We start from the raw sequence: 19,420 nt of genomic DNA, 5'->3' as shown, positions 1-19,420 counted from the left end.
TCATCTATGACTTACGAGATCTTAGTTCCCCAACCAGAGATTAAACCTGGGCCTGTGTCAGTGAAAACCCATGTCTTAACCACTGGACCGCATGGAATTCCCTCATTTAACAAACTTTTAGCTGAGCCTCTCCTAAGTACCAGACCCTGTCCAAGGAGGGGAGATATTGTGATGAAACTAGATCTGCAAAATCCTGGCTTTCCAAAACTCCTTTATAGTAGGGGACGTAAATAGTATCAAGTCAAAAAAAATCAAAAAAGAAGTTTACATTAATGAGATGAGCTACACAGAGGGGATAAAGGATAGGGAGAGGGGTTCCTTTAAATGGGGTGGCCAGGGGCAGTCAGGGGAGAGGCCCTGAAGAGGTTCTGGGGGAGCAGAGGCCTGGTGGATGAGGAGCAACCTGCCTGGAGATGTGAGGATGAGCTGGCTGTGTGACTAGCAGAGGCCTGGGGAAGTAAGAGAGAACCAGCTCACATCGGGCTTTACAGGCTCTTAAGGAGTGTGAACTTTCCTCCAAGAGCCATGGGAAGCCTTTGAAAGGATTAAAGCCAGGGCATGACATAATCTGATGCACTGGTTTAAAAGGTTACTCGGGTTCCCTTGCAGAGAATGGATTGCATGGAGGAAAGGATCCTGCCGGCCTGTCCATCTCGGCTCTGAATCCTGCCCCGGCGCTGCCCCCTCCTTAAGGGGTCCTCCCCGACTCTCCCTACCCCTCCTCCACCCCACGGCTCCAGACGTGCCGTGGTCCTGGGGGTGGGGTGGGGGCGGGGAGCACCAGGGCCCCCAAGGCTGAGTCCTGGCTGCCTGACCCCTGGGGCAGGCTGGGCTGGAGGCTGCAGGCGGGGACCCATGTGTAGGGACAGTGGGCCTGGGCACGGCTACCCTGCCTGCTTCCACCCACTGCATGGGGCAGGCCCCCTACCCCCACCCCGCATGGGGCTTTTGAATTAAAAAGTCTTAAGTTTTTCTTTTAAATGGCAGCTCTGTGTACTGTACATGGTAATTAATACATTAGCATTTATGCAAAATACCATCACAGCCGGGCTGGTATGTCAGCTGCCTTCCTGAGCTGCAAAAATGTGAGCGCCCCGAGGTACTTCAGACAGGCCCCCGCCCCTAGCAGACAGCTCCCTTGACCTGGCGTTCACTAAGCGTGTCTGCCTGTGTGTTTCTGTGGGTGCTGGCTCATGTGTGTGTGCGCTGCTTCCTGTGAAGGTCTATAGGTTTGCATGTATCCTCGTGTGTGTGTGCACACACACGTGCTTCTGTGTTGACATGAAGGCACCTGAGTGGTACATGAGGGCACCCCTGTGTCTGTGTGTGCCCGTGATGACTTGGGAGTGAGTGACTAAGAGTGAGATTTTATATGCATGCCTCTCTGAATATGTGTGTGTACGTCTTTGTGTGCCCAGGGACATATCTGCTGGTCTGTGTATTTGTGACTAGGTATGTGTGAATGAAAGTGTGTGTCTGCGCATGTCTGTGTGTGCACCTGGATATACTCAGTGTGTGTCTGTGCGTCTGCGTGGGTTATGTGCACAAATGCATGTGTGCATGGATGTGTATGTTTGTGTTCATCTGTGTATATTAGTTGGCACACGTGTATGAGTATTCGTGTGTATCAGGCACGCCTTTGGAGTCTGCTGTTTGTGTCTGTTCATCTGTGTGTCAGTAGGGCTGTGTGTGTCTCTGTTTGGATATACCCATGTGCATTTCTATACATGTTGAAGTCTGTGTGTGTATATGTGTATATGAGATGCTTGCTAGAGTGGTTCCTAATTGAAGTTGTGATGCAGTGGAAAGAACAGCGCCCTGGGAATAGTGGCATCTGAGTTCAAGCCCTGGCTGCACCGCTTGCCTGTTCTGTGACCTTGGGAGAGTCGCTTGGCCTTTCCACGCCTCATTTTCCTCACCTATAAACCGGGGCTGATGGTCTGACCCTGCACAGAATGACAGTAACGGACATGCACTGGGCACTGCATGCCCTCCGTCAAGGAGCCCACGGTGCAGTGGGGAGATGAGCCCATACCTGGGCGGTGACACTGAGGCCATGAGGGTAATGGCACAGAGTGCTGGGCCGAAACTCATCTAGCCCTGAGCAGGAGATGGGGTGGGCTGGGGGCAGGGAAGGCTTCTGGGAGGAGGCCGTTGTTGAGCAGGGTCTTAGAGGATGAGAAGGGATGAGTCAGATGAAGAAGCAGAGAAGAGCAAGCCAGGCTGAGGGAGCTCAGGCATGGACTTGTCTGGCCCCTTTGGGGTGGCTTGAGACAGGGAGAAAGTTGCAGGAGTGGGGGATGTGTAGCTGGTGGAGACCACCCAGTGCATGGGGGAGCCTGTGAAGAAGACCTTTAGGAATCAGAGTCTGGGTCTAGCTTCTGCGGGGAGGCGGTGACGGCAGGTGAGGGGTAATCCGGAGACAGTGACCCTGAGCGAGGCAATGGGGAGGAAGGGGAGAGAAGGGGACACAAGGCGTTGCTGAGTCAAAATCAATACCACGCAGAAGTTGATTAGATAAGAACAGAGACTGTCGTAGGCAGAGCTAAAGAGCAGGTGCAAACGCCCAGCAGCAAGAGAGAAAGTGGTGTCTGGGAAGAATTATAAAAGGCTTAGGGAGGTGGGAGAATGCAGGAGAGAGAGAGAAAGAGCGCAGGCCCCCTGCAGGGGCCTGGAGGTGGGTTAGTAGGCGGAATGTTTAGGGGAGACAGTTGGGAGGAGGCACTGACCATAGGGGATTGCCAGGTCAGTTTGGTGTTTTAGGAAACGTTTCCTTTCCCCTTCTTGCCCTTGTCCAAAGCTTGCCCAGGCGGTCCTCGGTTCTCTGATCTACAGATCAGATGGGGCTGATGATCTGGGCCATTGCCATACAGTTGTGAAGTCGATTAAAGCTGGCCCTGGTGATATATCCCTGCCCTCTAGGAACGTCTGACAGCACATCATAGGGGCTGATTAAGTATTTGGTGAATAAGTGGTCTGTACTCTTGCCTGGAAAATCCCATGGACGGAGGAGCCTGGTAGGCTGCAGTCCATGGGGTCGCTAAGAGTTGGACATGACTTCATTTTCACTTTTCACTTTCATGCATTGGAGAAGGAAATGGAAGCCCACTCCAGTGTTCTTGCCTAAAGAATCCCAGGGACGGGGGAGCCTGGTGGGCTGCCGTCTATGGGGTCTCACAGAGTTGGACATGACTGAAGCGACTTGGAGGAGGAGGAGGGGTAATCTGGGAAGACTTCCCAGATGAGGTGACCACCAAGCTGGATCCTAGAGCTGGAGTGGAAATTAGCCAGGTGAGAGGGGAGGGAGATGCATGGTCCAGGCAGGGGTGGGAGGGGGGAACGTGTGACAGCGCAGAGGGCTGGGATGATTGTAAGTCATTCAGTGAAGCCTGGAGACGGGTGTGGTTGGAGTGGGATAGAGACCTGCATTATCAGCCTAAGGAGCAGAGATTCCACCTGACCCGCACCCCACCCCCTGCCCCGCACTCTACCCCCTGCCCCGCCCCTGGCAATGTGAAGTTTTGTAAATTTTATAAATGTGGTTCTGGGTATGGGGTATTGGATCCTGACTGAGGGAAGGCAGAGTTAAGGACACAGAGGCAAGCGAAGGGGTCTTCTGTGTCTTAGTTTGGGGTAATGACCATGCTGCTAGACCTCTTGGATTTCTTTTAAAGAATGGGGCACCAAGCTGTTTTGTTTGATTTTGGTTTTTGGGGGGCTGCCCCCCATGGCTTGTGGGATCTCAGATCCCCTGACCAAGGATTGAATCCAGGGCCACGATAGTGAAAGCGCCAAGTACTAACCACTGGACCAGCAGGAAATTCCTACCAAGCTTTTTTCAATGAAGGCATGCATAGGACAACAGCAGGAGACCCCACCCCACACCCTCCCACTGTCCAGCCCTGTGACCTTGGCTTGGCCAAGTCAGTTAGCTTCTCAGGGTTTTAGGTGGTTCTTGGGAAACGAGACCGTAGGAGGTGAAGCAGTAGAAAGGGAGGGATGTGGGGAAGGGCTTGGTTTCCCTCATCTCTCGCTAGGAGGGTCCCATCAGGGCACAGGAGGGCCGGGAGACGGGAAGAGCTCTCTCCTTCCCCCTGCCCCCACTGGACTGGAGCAAGGTGAGGACGAGGACAAGGCGAGCTCATGTATTTTCATGCCATAGCCTCGACACTCAGCCCCACAGTCCCAGCTCATGGGCTGGGAGGCTGCTCTGGGGTGGGCCGACCCGACCCGCAAGCAGACACTCCGCTATTGTTCAAAATGGAATTGGTCCCAGGAAGCTTGGAGCCTGCGAAAACCGCTATGAATTTTGCAAAACAGCTCTGAGGCGGTAAAGCATGTCAGAAGAATCAAATGCGGAAATCCCTATTTAGAAACTCCACTCTGGACAGGCATGACGTGCCCTGAGAAGATGGGGTGCAGGGGCTCCAGGGCTCCAAATCTCCCCTGTAGCCTTGGAGGGTGCCTAGCCCACAGCAGAAGGGAGACAGCCCCGCCGCCCCCGCCCCTGCCCCGACCCCAGCTTCTTCTGGGTTTGCCTGGCTTGGGGTTGAGCCCTTCATAAGGCACTTCCCTCTCCCATTCTTTCTTAATGTACCTATACTTTTTTTTTTCTTTTGAAGCCAGCTTTATCATTTTGTAAAAAAGGATACATATGCTCATTGCAAAAAATTCAGACAATATGGAAAAGTTCAAAGAAAAATGTAAAAATCACCTCAGATTTCACCATCCAGAGATAACCACATAACATTTTGGTGAGCGTCCTTCCAGACTTCTCTCTGTGCATAAATATACACAAATAGACTCCACGTATGCGATTCTACCCTGAGCGAGATCAGACGACACATGCTGTTCCGTCACCTGTTTCTTTTTTTCCTCCACTCAGCAATATGTCATGGACATCCTCATGTCAATACATATAGATCCACCTCAAGTTCTGAATGCTTGTATTATACGTTTGAATATACCTCACTTACCCAGTCCCCAGCTGATGGCGATAGATGTTTTTCCAATTGTTTTGCTCTTGTAAACATCCCTGCAATGATGGTCTGCGTGCCTATCTTTGTGCATTCATTCATTCATGCCACAGATGTTAATCAAGGGTGTTCTACATGCCAGGCCAGTGCCGGGCTGGGAATAGGAATGGGGACTAAAACTACATGGTTGGTCCTTGTTTTTGCAGAGTTTATGATGTAGTGAGGAGACAGGACAACCAGCCCCTGCCAGCAGGGAAGACAGCGATTTTTTGCGATGAGCTTATGTCTTAAGCATTTACAGAAATAACTATCCAATTAGCACATGATATGCAGTACAGAGTACACAGAGTACGAAGGAAAAGAGAGAGAGTCAGACAGGAGAAGGTAACTTAGACTCGGGAGTCAGGGAGGGCTTCTCTGAGGAGGTGACTCTCAGGTTGAAAGATGAGTGGACAGGGGACAGAGGAAGAGAAAATGATGGGTGGGTGTGCAGGGGAACAGCAAGAGGACTTCACTTAAAGGGAGCTGTATTTTCAATGAGTAACACACGGAAAATTCCCAAAAATGGGATTGCTGGGTCAAAGGGTAAGTGGAGCTTGCATTTCATCACATATTGTAAATTGCTTTCCGCAAAGGTGTTGCTTTTTACAGTCTCATAAAGGGTACGTGGAAGGGGTTGTCGGGAGAGTCCGTGAAAGTCAGTGCAAGAAGGCAGCGAGGGCTAAGTGGGTGCATACAGGAAGCGAGCTGGTTGCTGCTGTTGCCATTATTTTTATAATGATCTTTGCCAATCTAATCGGTGAAAAATGATATCTCATCTTTGTTTTTAACCAACGTGTCTTTTTTTTCCTGATTCTGCAGGAAATTGAGTCCCTGGGGGGAAATGAACTATCTTTCTTTCTTAGCCACCTTTGTCAGAACCTTCCTGTGCCCTGGGAGAGGCAGGAAATGTTCAGGGTCCTTGGCCTGCGGTCCCATCCTCCCAGTAATGCCCCCGGGACTTAGAAATGATTCCAAATCCCTCGTGGCTCTGGGTCTCCTGAGGCAGGTGGAGGGCGGTTTGACACCCGGGCAGGATGGGAGTGATGCCCTTGGGGAGGGTCAGGCAGAGAGGTAGGGGCGCTGCAGCCAGAGTCCACATGCCATTAGGAGTGCTTGGAGATCCCAGGTGTTGCTGGAGGATATTAATGCAGCTAGATGAATATTAACAGAGTGGCTATTAATATTAATGACAATAATAAACAAGTGTGAGGATTATTTTTAAAGAGGGCTGCTGCTCCAGCTGTTGCCTCCGTTCATTAAGAAGCTTCTGAGGTCCTCAGCCCTCCTCTCCCCAGGCCTCATGCAGGACTCAATGGATCCTAGCGACCTTTTCCCTGGGCTGGGACTGAGCCAGAAGGGCCTTTCCAACACTTTGGACTGAACGAGAATCAATGCAGGAAACTCCGAGTTTCCGTCCAAGGCGCTCTGGGCCAGTGAGCGGATGGGGGCCAAGGAAGGGACGAATTGGCTCGTGTGCGGGCAGTTAGCTGCCAAGATGCCGCTTCTGACCCTCTCAGGCGTAAGGCCCCGGTGTCTTCATCCCCAGAGGAGCATGGGCAGGGGGCTTGCAAGGGGCCCATTTCTTGCAGAGGTGGCTGGAGGAATTACCCTGCTAAAGTGGTCATGAATTATAGAAGAAGAAGGGGGAGGAAGGCCCAGAATATCATATGTGTAAATAAACCGGAGTGGCTGCCAGACATAAAAGCCAGCCACCAAGCTCTTGGACCCACAGCGCCCCTTCTCCCACGACCCGCTCGTGCCAAGTACCACAGTGAGTCGCTTACCACCTCCTTCTTCAAAGGATTTGTTAATAAGTCAATGACGGAACATCTAAAGGGGAAAAATATTTCTCTTTATAGTTGCAGATAATTGTCCCAGGAAAAAAAAAAACAACAAACCTTTAATTACAACTCACATGGAGAAAGCTTGATTTGTGGGCAGAGCCCAAATGCTGAGGAGCTGGATGTAAAATATTTGTAATATTTAGGGAACCTAGAGTTTTACATAAAAGTAAACAGCATTGCCTGAAGGCACAATTTCCAGCAACACAATAAAATGTGCAGTGAATTTATGGCGGCCATCCATTAGCTCTTACCAAGGCAACGTCGCCCCTATCTGTCGTCCATCATTATAATAGAGGGTTAATGCACCGAATTTACATAAAAAAGTCATATTGTCTGCATGAATTATTTACACTCGAAGCTGTTTTTACAGCTTGGTTTCAAGCTGGATTCTGGGAGAGATTCTGCCAGTAAATTACTCTGTGGAGACCTGGTTCTATAACTACACACGGAGCCGGCAATGAAAAGAAAGGAAAATGGGCCGGCCCTGGCGGGTCGTTGGCGCTGACGCCTCCCTGGTGGGGGCTGGAGGCAGCGGTGTGGGCTTGGGAGGCTGTGGGACTTTGCTGCTGCAGATGAACCTCTGTGTCTGGGCCCGTGGCTTCGTGGTTGCTGCTTATGCATGTGGTCAAGAGTAGTTTGGGTCCGTTGGAAAAGCAGTGATCCTCCAGAGGTGTCCAAGGGCTCTTGGTGGCTGAAGTTAGGTTTCTTTTAGAGATCAGGGTCCCGGAGAGGGAGAGGAGCTGCTGTGTTGGTTGGAGCGGCGGCCTACCTCCGCAGTGTGAGGGAGACCCAACGTCCCCATTGTACAGATGGGAAGACTGAGCTCCCAAGAGGCACCTACTTGAGAAGCAGGAAGCCTATTCATCCCAGGTGGGCCTGGGGAATGTGGGATGTGCACACACTTCAGATATGGGGGGAGAGTGGGGCTGGCATTGGGCATCCTTGGAGGACATACACAGAGTCCCCAAAATGCCATCTCAGCCCTGTTTTCTAGGAAGTTTAGTGAATCAAAGGCAGTTTTTGTGGTTGGGCCAGGGATGAGCCGTTGTGTGGCACTGGGTCCTTAAACTCTCTTCACTTTAGGGTTTGGGGGACTGGGGGGAGCTGCTCATGCTTCCAGGTGATGTGGAGGTTGGGGAGCTGGTCACACAGTGGAAGCACACCTGGATTGTAAATTCAAAGCCAGCTGTGTGGCCTTGGGCAAGGCTTTTAGCTTCTGGGAGCTCAGTTTCCTCATCTGTAAAATGGGGTTTTTAACTCCAGCTCTCCCAGCCTGTACCACATGCCCCCTCACGGGCAAATGGCAAGAGGCTCAAATGGAATAATGCGCCGCCCTGGGAGGTGTGTGACGTGTCACCAGCAAGGCCACCGCAGACAGAGGTCAGCAGAGGGAAACCTTGAGGTTAGGGGGACTGATAAAGGGACTTGGAGAGTGAAAGACAGACAGATGGAGAGAGGCGGCCAGACAGCCAGACACAGATAAAAAACAAATCCCAGAGACAGAGAGACAGGTAGAGGCAAAGAACAAACACACAGAAACAAAGAGAAAGGGATGGAGCAGAGGGAAGAGTCGAAGGTCCCAGGGAGAAGGAATCAGGCAAACTCAGGCTAAGACTCGGACATCCTAGAACCCTGAGGGTGTTACTATGGCTGGTGAAGAGGATGGCAGGGTGGGGTCTGCACTGGGGCCACTTCTTGCCTGGACCCCCTTTCTCCCTCCAGCCCAAGTGGCTGGGCTTCTCTGGCCTGCAGACTCCTGCCCCGCCTCTCTCTGCTTTTCTTTAGCACCAGGAAGCCTGGGCCGGATGCGGCCCCTTCCTCCCCCATCCCCCACACCTGGGACAGGCATGTGCTTGTCGCTGCTGCTCTCTGGGTCTCCCGCCCTCACGGAGCAGGCACAGCGGGTCCCAGGGGCCTGGAGACAACAAATGACTCCCTGCTGACGGGTTGCTGGCTGCCTCCTGCCTGCCAGCCCTTTCCGCTGCACACGGCAGATAATCATGTAAGGCAAGGGAACCCCTCCTGCCCGTGGTCGTGTGATTTAAACCTGAACTTTGCTTTGCTTTCATCCTCCGGAGAAGCGAGATTTAGATTATAAATTTCTCTGTCTTCTTGGGAGCGTGCACACACATGTGCGTACATACACACATACACACATGCCACAGACTCCCTATGTGTGAATTCTTACACACAAACGTGTCCTCCTCAGTTGCAAACTACATGTCTACACATTCACGTAGGATGCATCTGTGTGCACACACCTGCCATCCAGGGAACTTGCGGCTGCTGGTCAGGGCAGGAAGAAGATGCTGAAACAGCTGGGAAGGGTAGGGTGGGTGGGGGAGGGCGAAGTGAACAAGCAACACGGAAATTGTCAGAAGCTCTCCAAACCTCACCCCACCGGGTTGCCTATAAGAAGGGAATGGGGGTTTGCATTTTTGTGTGAATATGTGTGTACAAGTCTGTGTGCTTATGTGTGGGTGTTCCCAAGTGTGGGTACCTTTGTGGGTGCCACTGGCCTCAGGCAAGCTGGTGCCTCCCAGCATCACTTCCCTCTGGCCACTGAGGGTTCTGCCAGTTCTGACTTTTGCCTCCCTGGGTGACCTCGAGGGTGCGTGACCCTGAGGCTTGAGTAAACCGGGCGCATGCGTGCGTGCGTGTGTGTGTGTGACAGTGTGTTTGGGGAAAGATCTGAGAGTGTGTTTTGCTTAATAGAAGAATTAGTGAGGGTGAGGACCTGATCACTTAAAACTGTGCCCTTCCTGTTTCCTGCTCCTTCTCTGCTTTAGAATTCTCCATCGCAGCCATCACTATTTTTTAAAAAAAATTTATATATTTATTTGGCTCCACTGGATCTTAGTTGTGGTATGTGGGGTCTAGTTCTGTGACCAGGGGTCAAAGCTGGGCCTCCTGCATTGGGAATGCGGAATCCTAGCCACTGGACCACCAGGGAAGTCTCAACACCCATCACTATTGAACACATTATATTTATTTAGTTTCTAATTTCTCTCTCCCCTGCCAGAATATAAACTCTAAGAGGGTAAGAAATTTTAGCTCTTTTGTTCACGTTAGTATCCCCACTATTAGGACCATCTCTGTCTCACTGTGTATTCAATAAATATTTGTTGAATGAATGAACCCATGAATAACCTCATCATCTCTTTCCAAGAGTTCTCTTAAGTGTCACTTTCTTTCCCCCTCTATGTTAATCATAGAGCACCATCTGTGGCCCAGTAAGAGCTGACATCACCAAGGTGCAGATAAAGGATGGCAAGGGAGGAGAGAGGGGAAGTTCCTTTTTAAAGGAAAGTTGCTTATCTTTCCAGGAGCGGTTTTGACAGGGTTCTGAGAATGAATAATAGATTTCAGGGTATCAAAAAGGGAGGTGGAGCAGACCAGGTAAAGACAGTTGTTTTGGAGAAGAGTTGGAGGGGGGCGGGAAAAACATATTAGCTGGAAGAAGCATTGGGGTCCCTAAATCATTCTCAGTGACATGATGACATTCATCAACCTTCCTGTCAAGTGACCCAGGCCCATGGTATGTGGTAACTTAAGTAGGTTTTCAGGTATTTGTAACAGGGAGTATCTCACTAAATGAGGGAATTAATGGAGAACTGTCTAGGTCTGAGCTTTCCAACACAGGAGGCATTGGCCAAGCACGTGTGGCTATTGAGCATGTAAGTGTGACTTTCTTTTTTTAAATTGTATTGAAGTATAGTTGATTTACAATATTGTGTTAATTTCTACTGTCCAACAAAGTGATTCATATATATATGTATATACTTTTCCATTCTGGTTATCACAGGATATTGAACATAGTTCCCCGTGCTCTACAGCGGAACCTTGCTGTGTGTTCATCCTCTATGTAACAGTTTATATCTGCTAATCGCAAACTCCCAGTCCATCCCACCTCACCGCCCTCGACACCACAAGTCTGTTCTGTTTGTGAGTCTGCTTCTGTTCTGTAGATAAGTTCACTTGTGACATGTTTATATTTTTGACGTGGACCATTTAAAAAATCTTTATTGATTTTGTTACAATATTGCTTCTGTTGTTTTATGTTTTGGTTTTTTGCCTGCAAGGCATGTTGGATCTCAGCTTCCCTGACCAGGCATCCAACCCGCACCCTGTGCGTTAGAAGATGAAGTCAGTCTCCTCATAGGCAAAATAGAGATACTTTAAATTTCATTCCAGGATTGAAAGGATTAGGCTGCTATTATCACTGTTATTATTTTAGGTGTATAAGCAAAACTGCACAGATCCAGGAAGGGAAGAATGTCCTAACAGAAATTCACATGAAAAAGAGCCAGAGTTTTGGCTGATCTCACATTAGCGTGAGGGCCAAGCAGGGGTGGTAAAATCTGTGACACTCAGGAAACAAGGCAGTGACCCTTGGAGCCAACGTGGGTTCAGCAGACCAGGCACGTCTTTCAGATTCTCGCCAGCTTACTGACTGGAGGCTGAAGGAAGTGAGCTAGCATGTGGTGGACTGGGATCTATTTACCGAGCACCTACTTCTACTGGATGTCTCACATGGTCTTCTTTTTTTTTTTAATCTTATTTATTTTTGGCTGCCCCGAGTCTTCATTGCTGTGCACAGGCTTTTTCAAGTTGTGGCGAGCAGGGGCTCCTCTCTAGTTGTGGTGCTCAGGCTTCTCACTGTTGTGGTGTGCGGGCTTCAGTAGTCATGGTGTTACTTGCGGCATGTGGAATCTTCCCAGATCAGGGATCAAACTCACGCCCCCTGCATTGGCAGGCGGATTCTTAACCACTGGACCACCAGGGAAGTCCCATCACATGCATCATGTTGATCTTCAGAAGCTTGTGCACTAGATGTGACCATACTTTATTTTGCAGATGAGAAACTGAGTCTCCAGGGAGTTAAGTGACTCACCCAAGACCCTCGGAGCTGGGATTCACGCCTGGATCTGCCTGGCCCTTTCTGCTGTATCACGTGGCTCTCCCAGACACTGGACAGGATCTCTTATGACTCTTGACGACACAATGGATGGTATGAGGGCACAGAAGGGGCGCCCATCTGAAGGACAACCATGGGATGTTCTTATAAGTGGGAACAGGTCAGTCTGTAAAGGTCTTTAGAGGCTGCTGTGGGGCTCTGCCTGCTCCCCAGTTCTGACCAGTATATGCCAAGGACCAGAAGAAGATGCAGAGCGTGCAGGCCTTTAACAGTAGGAGGTAGGGAGGACAGAGAAAAAGGACAGAGAAAAGCTCAGATAGCAGGATCAGGGTCTAGAGAGATGTCAACAGACTGGGGTGAAGAGGTGAACTTAGCAGGATGAAATGTCATGGGGATAAATGCTGGGGCCCATCTTGCCGACAGGAAAAAAAATTGTAGAGAGGAATAGCAGTTTATGAGAAAGGGATTTAGGAGTTCAGGGGTCAGTAGGTTCCGTATGAGTCAGTGGGCTACATTAATAGAGGTATGGGGTTTGAGTCAGGGGAGGTGACCACCAGTCTGATCCAGCCTGCTCTTTGTCTTGGGGCAGTCTCTCTTGGGTATATCTGAAGGTCATGTGCTGGTATCTGCTTTTTCAGTTCTTCTCCTTTTTTTGAGGGGGTAGGGATAGAACCCTTCTGGAGTTCAATCCTTGGAATCCAGAGCAGCCCTCTAGAACGACACCTTTGAAAGTGGAAAAGAAGCTGCAGATTTTCTGAACACTTTATGAACAGCAAGTCCTGGGTCTGATCTTTATGCCAAACCTCCCTCGTTTGGCGAGAGGAAAGTTCTAGTCCCTGAATATTGTGGAACAGGGAGGGGTCCAGGTTTCCTTGGCTACTGGCCAGGTGTGTCCACTGCTTTTCCAGCTGCCTGCCTTCCTCCGTTCTTGGAGCCCTGAGCCCAGTGGTCAGCGGTTTGCCGGAGCCTGATGGGGCTGGTTCCTCCCATGCTGGAGGCGGGCAGGAACGAGAACCTTGTGGTTGCTCATGTCAGGGCTGGATCCCTGCTCAAGCTGGAGTGTCACCTGCCAAGCTGAATTCGGCACAGGAAGCGCCTGGCGGGGAGATGTACTGTTTAGAGGTTCTGTTCCACTCTGAAATGCACTTCTTCTGGCAGCTGCAGTGAAGTGAAGCTGTTGCACTTCCTTCTCTCTTGCCAGAATCACAGCCACTTTTTCCTGAGAAAGAAACAGGGCTGCAGACAGTTTGACTCATTAAATACTTCTTTTCCTCTTAAATCTGATTTTGTAATTTTCTTTTTTTTTGCATGAATGGAAAATCCAAACGAATGATATTGAAATAAACAAGGCATTTGTGATGGGAGGGTTAAAGCAGATTGTTGGGGGTGGGGAAAGGGGGTTGGAGATGCCTCACGTTTCTGCACACAGGCTGCTCATAGCCTGTTGAGGAGGGGAGTGAGAGAGTGTTCATGTTCTGCCCTCCTCCCAGCCCAGAGGAGCCTTTTTCTCCTAGTGTCTTGGGGATTCGCTGAGAAAGGCCGTGGGGAAGGGAACTCTCATTTATCAAGAACCTACTAAGTGCTAGGCCTGTAATATGGGTAATGTCATTCAATCCTCATAGTAACCTTAGGGGATACGGGGACCCATTCTGTAGATAAGGAAAGTTGAGGCTCAGAGGGATTAAGGTGAACCAGCCAGGGATACACAGGGATTTGAACCTCCATCTGTCTGACGTCAAATGCCATGCTCTTCTTGCTCCTCCTTGTTACTCTGAGCAGTTGTATATTGAGCTGGGGGATATAAAAGGAAGAAGAGGAGGAGAAGAAGAAAGGTGAGGAGTCATCGACCACTGAGGAATGGGCATCCTACCTGGCGAGACAGAACAAGATGCTGACTGATGAGAGTGAGCCAAGCCCTAGTTGCTGGGTTCTGGCAAATATGGGTGGTTTAGGGAAGGGTGTGGAGTGTGAATGGGTTTGGGTTTGGCTTGAAAACCAAGATGGGCTTCCTGGAGATGGAGGGCCTGGAAGTTGAATGGAGGTGAGGGAATGACCTTGCTGCGTAAGCAAAGGTAGAAAGAAAGGGCTGAGTCTGGCTTGGGTGTGGGGACGTAAGTCCGGGTGGGGTAGTGATGACTGTGTGAAGAATCTAAGTGTTGGAGACTTCCCTGGTGGTGGTCCAGTGCCCAAGACTTCATGCTCCCAATGCGGAAGGCCTGGGTTTGATCCCTGGTCAGGGTATTAGATCCCACCTGTTACTGCTAAAATGATCCTACAAGCTGCAAATAAGACTTGGCACAGTCAAATGAATAAATAAAATATTTTTAAAAAAAGGAATGTCTGTGTTGGAGTTGGGGTAGAGGGGTGATCAGGTTGAAGAGTGTATTGCAAAGAAACAGCCCTGGGCTGGGAGGCAGGTGCCCACTTCTTGTCCTGGCTCTGCTACTGGTTTGCTGTGTGGTCTTAGGCAAATCCCCTTCTCTTTCTGGGCCTTAGATTTTCTGTCTGAAAAATGGTGAAATTGGACTGGAGGATCCCCAAAGACCCTTGTAGGGTCCCATAAAGAGAGAAGCTGACTGTAGAATCCAGAAAGCCTTGACTATCAAGACTTGGCATTAGAATTATGAAATGTTAGTGTTTACAAGAGCCCCCTGCTGCTGCTGCTGAGTCCCTCAGTCGTGTCCAACTCTTTGTGACCCTGTGGACTGTAGCCCACCAGGCTCCTCTGTCCATGGGGATTCTGCAGTCAAGAATACTGCAGTGGGTTGCCATAGCCTTCTCCAGGGGATCTTCCCAAACCAGGGATCAAGCCCAGGTCTCCCACATTGCAGGCGGATTCTTTTACTGTCTGAGCCACCAGGGGAGCAAAAGGGCCCCTGGGAATCATCAACCAAACCATGTTACTTTATGTCTTAGAGGGTGAGAAGGAGTTCATGAGGTAAAGGAAGGTAAAATGGGGGAAATGAGGGCGTTCCAGGCGGGGGAGGAGGTGGGTAGAGGATGAGCGAAGGCGGGGATGGAAGCTAGAGACAGGTGTGCAGGGGGCACCACGCTCTTTGGTGCTGTCAGAATAAAGGCCAACTTGGGGTGGAGGTAGCGGTCTGAGGTCAAATAGGAGAAGGAAATGCAGCTAGACCTGGGAGAATCAAGGGACTTTGGTCCCATCCTCCGGGTAATGGGGAGCCACTGAAGAGATGGGAGGGACATGCTCAGATGGGCAATTTTGAAACATCACTTTGGCATCTGTCAATGATGGATTTGGCCAGGGCTGGGAGTGGGTCCAGGCCAGGGGGTAAGGGTGAAAGACCAGTGAGGAGACTGGTGTGTCAGCTCAGGGATATGGTGTTGGTCTGAGCCAGGAGAGCGGAGTGGGTGTGATATGTAAGTGTCTGTTTCACACGAGCTGGGGAGTGGAGTGGAGAGGACTTGCTGATTGACTGAATGCAGGGACTGAGAAAGAGGGAGAGTCAGAGACTCCAGGTTTCCAGCTTGGTGATATTCATCGGGACAGGAAACACTGGAGGAGGGATAGCCTTTTGGGAAAGGTGATGGGTTCAGTTTGGGATTTGGTGAGTCTGAGGCATCAGTGGAACATACGTGGAATGAAGTTTTGATTGATTCATTCATTGCTCGGCATTGCCTATGTGCCAGGCACAGCTGGATGCAGCCTTCCTGGTGCTGTCAGTCGAGCGGGGCATTCAGAAAGTCCCTCCTTATGCTCAACCACGATCTGCTGAGCTTTTACCAGCTGGTCTTCTTCTGTCCTTCAGGACCTCTCAGGAGTCTACCCTCCTTTAGAGATTCGAGATCAGTGACCTTGGCTCCCTGCATTGCTTCTGGTTCAGGGAACATGGAGCTGCTGCGAGAATGTGGACTTTAGAAAATTGGGAAGAAACGGATTTTAGCCTGAGTACTTTTTATAGAGTCTCATCTGTTAAGTGGGTTTCATAAAACCTCTCTTCCGGGTGGAGGTGTGCTAGGATATATTTCTATTGTCTTTTTTTAAACAAATTTCTTGATTGGAGTGTAGTTGCTTTACAATGTTGCGTTAGTTTCTACTGATACAGAAAAGTGAATAAGTTGTATGTACACTTATATACTGTCTTGGATTTCCTTCCCACTTAGGTCACCATGGTCTTCCCTGGTGGCTCAAACAGTAAAGAATCTGTCTGCAATGCAGGAGACCTGGGTTTGACCCCTGGGTTGGGAAGACCCCTGGAGAAGAAAGTGGCACCCCACCTGAGTACTCTTGCCTGGAGCCTTCCATGGACAGAGGAGTCTCGCAGGGCCCGGTTCACGGGGTTGCAAAGAGTCAGACACAATTAAGTGACTAACACTTTGACTTTGGGTCACCGTAGGAGAAGGCAATGGCACCCCACTCCAGTACTCTTGCCTGGAAAATCCCATGGGCAGTGGAGCCTGGTAGGCTGCAGTCCATGGGGTCGCTAAGAGTCGGACATGACTGAGTGACTTCACTTTCACTTTTCACTTTCATGCATTGGAGAAGGAAATGGCAACCCACTTCAGTGTTCTTGCCTGCAGAATCCCAGGGATGGGGGAGCCTGGTGGGCTGCCGTCTATGGGGTCGCAGAGTCGGACACGACTGAGGTGACTTAGCAGCAGAGCCTTAGTAGAGTTTCCTGTGCTATCCAGTAGGTTCTCATTAATTACCTATTGTATACATAGTATCAATAATGTGTATATGTCAATCCCACCTATTGGCTTATAGAACCAGTTGAGGACATCTCTTCCCAATTCTGTGTTCAGTTCCACTGGGAGCTCAATGTTGACCATGGTGGGAATATTTACACCACAGAAATTGGCAGATACTATTCAATGCAAGTCAGTATCAGTATCAGTTCAGTTGCTCAGTTGTGTCCGACTCTGAGACCCCACGGACTGCAGCACGCCAGGCTTCCCTGAGCTTGCTCAAACTCCTGGAGCTTGCTCAAACTCATGTCCATTGAGTCGGTGATCCCATCCAACCATCTCATCCTCTATCGTCCCCTCCTCCTGCCTTCAATCTTTCCCAGCATCATGGTCTTTTCCAGTGAGTCAGTTCTTTGCATCAAGTAGCCAAAGTATTGGAGCTTCAGCTTCAGCATCAGTCCTACCAATGAATATTCAGGACTGATTTCCTTTAGGATTGACTGGTTAGATCTCCTTGCAGTCCAAGGGACTCTCAAGAGTCTTCTCCAACACCACAGTTCAAAAGCATCAATTCTTCTGTGTTCAGCTTTCTTTATGGTGTCAATGCAAGTCAGGGCTCTTTTATTCTTCCAGATTGCTAGTTGGTAAATATTTAACCAGCATACCACTGCTCACAGAGTTACATTAGGATGATGGATGTTGAGCCCCTGATACACAGCCCCGACGTGTGCATACATGCTCAGCACACAGTAGGTGTCATAAGTGTGACTATCTTCTCCTTTGACATTTCCCTTGCTTGGGAAAGACTATTGTTTCCTTTGCTCAGAATAGCAACTCCCCTTCAGCCAGGGCCTTCTCCTCTTTTCAGACAAGGTGGTTCTGATGGAAGCTGCCATCTTCTCTTGCTCCCTGGGACTTCACAGAGGGGTGGAGTCCAAAGGATGAGGAGTTTAGAGTCTTATGAATCTAGGTTTGGATCTTGGCTCTGCCTCCTGCTAGCTGTATAATAACCCTGAGCAAGTTATTTAATTGCCCTGAGCCTCAATTAAGTCACCTGTAAACTGAGGATGGACATGCCTCCCTCATTAAGTTGTTGTGAGGATGAAATGAGGTAATGAGTGTGTGGGTGTGCAAGGACCTGGCACAGAGGCAGCAGTTTCAGTGGGAGCTTGACCGATGCTCGTCTCCTTCCCCGAAGAGTCCAGTGTGGATATGGGCTCCCCCTCTGACCATGGGAGGCGAGGGAAGGGAGGAATGGGGTCGCATCCTTGGGAAAGGTGTTTTCTGGTGGAACATGTAGGCCGGGAGAGGCTGTGGGCTGTAGGACCTTCCAAATGTATTCCGAGTGCAGTGGAGGGGAACTCCCCGGGGCCGTAGTTCACGCTTCCAGGGCCCTCACCTGCAGATCTGCAGATAAACTCCTATCATCAGCTCGGCTCGTGGGTTTCTGGGGCGGCTGTGGCAGCCTGGGCTGCCCTGATTTACCACCCTGGCCCCAAGCAGATTAAATCACCCAGAGTCATTTGAATTTTACCCGGTCTTGTCACACAAATCTTGGAAACTGCTGTCTGGCAAGAAACTTTCTCTGTACTTCTTGGAGGAAGTCTAAGAGCTCTAGAAATTGAGGTGAATGGGAAAAGGGAGGTGGTGCCAGGGGATTTCTGCATCTTCAGGTCAGATTTGAATTGGGGAGTGGAGGAGGGAATGTGGAGAGTGTGTGTGTGTGCATATGTGTGTTTATATGTGAAAGAGAGTGAGAGTGAGAGCAAGAGAGAACTTGCTCTAGAAACCTCTGGAGGCAAGTCACTTAACTTGTCTGAGTGTCAGAGGATTGTTGTGAGGGTCAAAAGGGTTCGTGTTTATAAAATGTTTTGTAGGCTTTAATGAGTTCTATCATTACTAACTGGGAAAATGGACAAATGACTGTATAAATTACATATGGCTTGGTTACCAGGTATTGAGCAGAGAGTAAGAGCCCTGGAAGCTAAAAGGAAGGAGCCCATGATCAGAGTTCTGGGGCTTGACCTGGGTCTTAAAGGAGGCTTAAGTCCCAGGAAAGTGAAATGGAAGGAGTTGTAGCACTAAGATTGTCAGCATCCCATCCATCTTCACAGTGTATGTGACTCTGGAGAAGTGTCTTGGTTGGTTTAGCCAGTCAAGATAATCCACTCTCTTCCCAACCTTGGCACACTGGTTGATTGTAAAGCAATTAATACACATATCCCTCTGGTCATAGTGATTGGTTTAGAGTGGCCCAATGAGACAGAAGCTCAGAACATTTGTTAGATGGCTGGGAAAATACACCTGATCTCTGGATTCAAATGAGGAAGAATAAAATCCTAGTTCCTGGTAGGCATGTGGTGACTAGGAACATGATGTGAGATTCCTGTCAACATACAGAGGTGGGAAGAGCCTGGAAAATCACAGAAAAGTGGCATTCCAGCCTTGATCAAACTGTACCTGAAGCCTGTTCAGTTAGGTTGCTAAATAAATTTGCCTTTAAAACCAGTTTGGATTTCATTTTTGTATTTCTTGCAAATAAAAGATAGAGAGGCTGTTCGGGGGATCTGAGCTGGGAGTGAGAACCTGCTTGGTATTAGGGAGCTGTTAATGAGGAGAACATTTCAGCTGAAGTCGAAGGTGGGTAGTGGGTGTGTGATGGGCAGGGGCAGCAGGAATCTATAGGAAATAAGGCTGGAAAGAAGTTTGGGGTTGCTTAAAAGAAGGACTTAGATGCAAACATAAGAACTTGGACTTGAGTCTGTTGGGGGGTGTGTGTGTGTGTGCTGAGTTGCTTCAGTCATGTCCAACTCCTTGTGACCCAATGCACCATAGCCTGCAAGGCTCCTCTGTCTATGGGATTCTCCAGGTGAGAAGACTGAAGTGGGTTGCCATGCCCTCCTCCAGGGGATCTTCCTGACTCAGGGATCAAACCTGTATCTCTTACATCTACCTGTATAGGCAGGTGGGTTCTTTACCACTAGCATCAC

The 19,420-nt window shown here is 49.7% G+C and overlaps 1 protein-coding gene across 1 annotated transcript in view; it reads left to right on the top strand.

The window, feature by feature from the left end:
• Positions 1 to 13,026, top strand: part of LOC139180362 (uncharacterized) — a 49,946-nt gene extending 36,920 nt beyond the window's left edge. The window contains exon 2 of the mRNA XM_070781969.1: positions 11,720 to 13,026. Coding sequence (XP_070638070.1) covers positions 11,720 to 11,751 — 32 coding nt within the window. The 3' untranslated portion in view covers positions 11,752 to 13,026. The remainder of the gene's footprint in view (positions 1 to 11,719) is intronic.
• The last annotated feature ends 6,394 nt before the right edge of the window (positions 13,027 to 19,420 follow it).

The sequence above is a fragment of the Bos indicus genome, chromosome 3, assembly GCF_029378745.1.
Source record: "Bos indicus isolate NIAB-ARS_2022 breed Sahiwal x Tharparkar chromosome 3, NIAB-ARS_B.indTharparkar_mat_pri_1.0, whole genome shotgun sequence".
NCBI lineage: Eukaryota > Metazoa > Chordata > Mammalia > Artiodactyla > Bovidae > Bos > Bos indicus.
The sequence above is the reverse complement of the archived record's forward strand: the minus strand, read 5'-3'. Positions and strand labels throughout refer to the sequence as shown.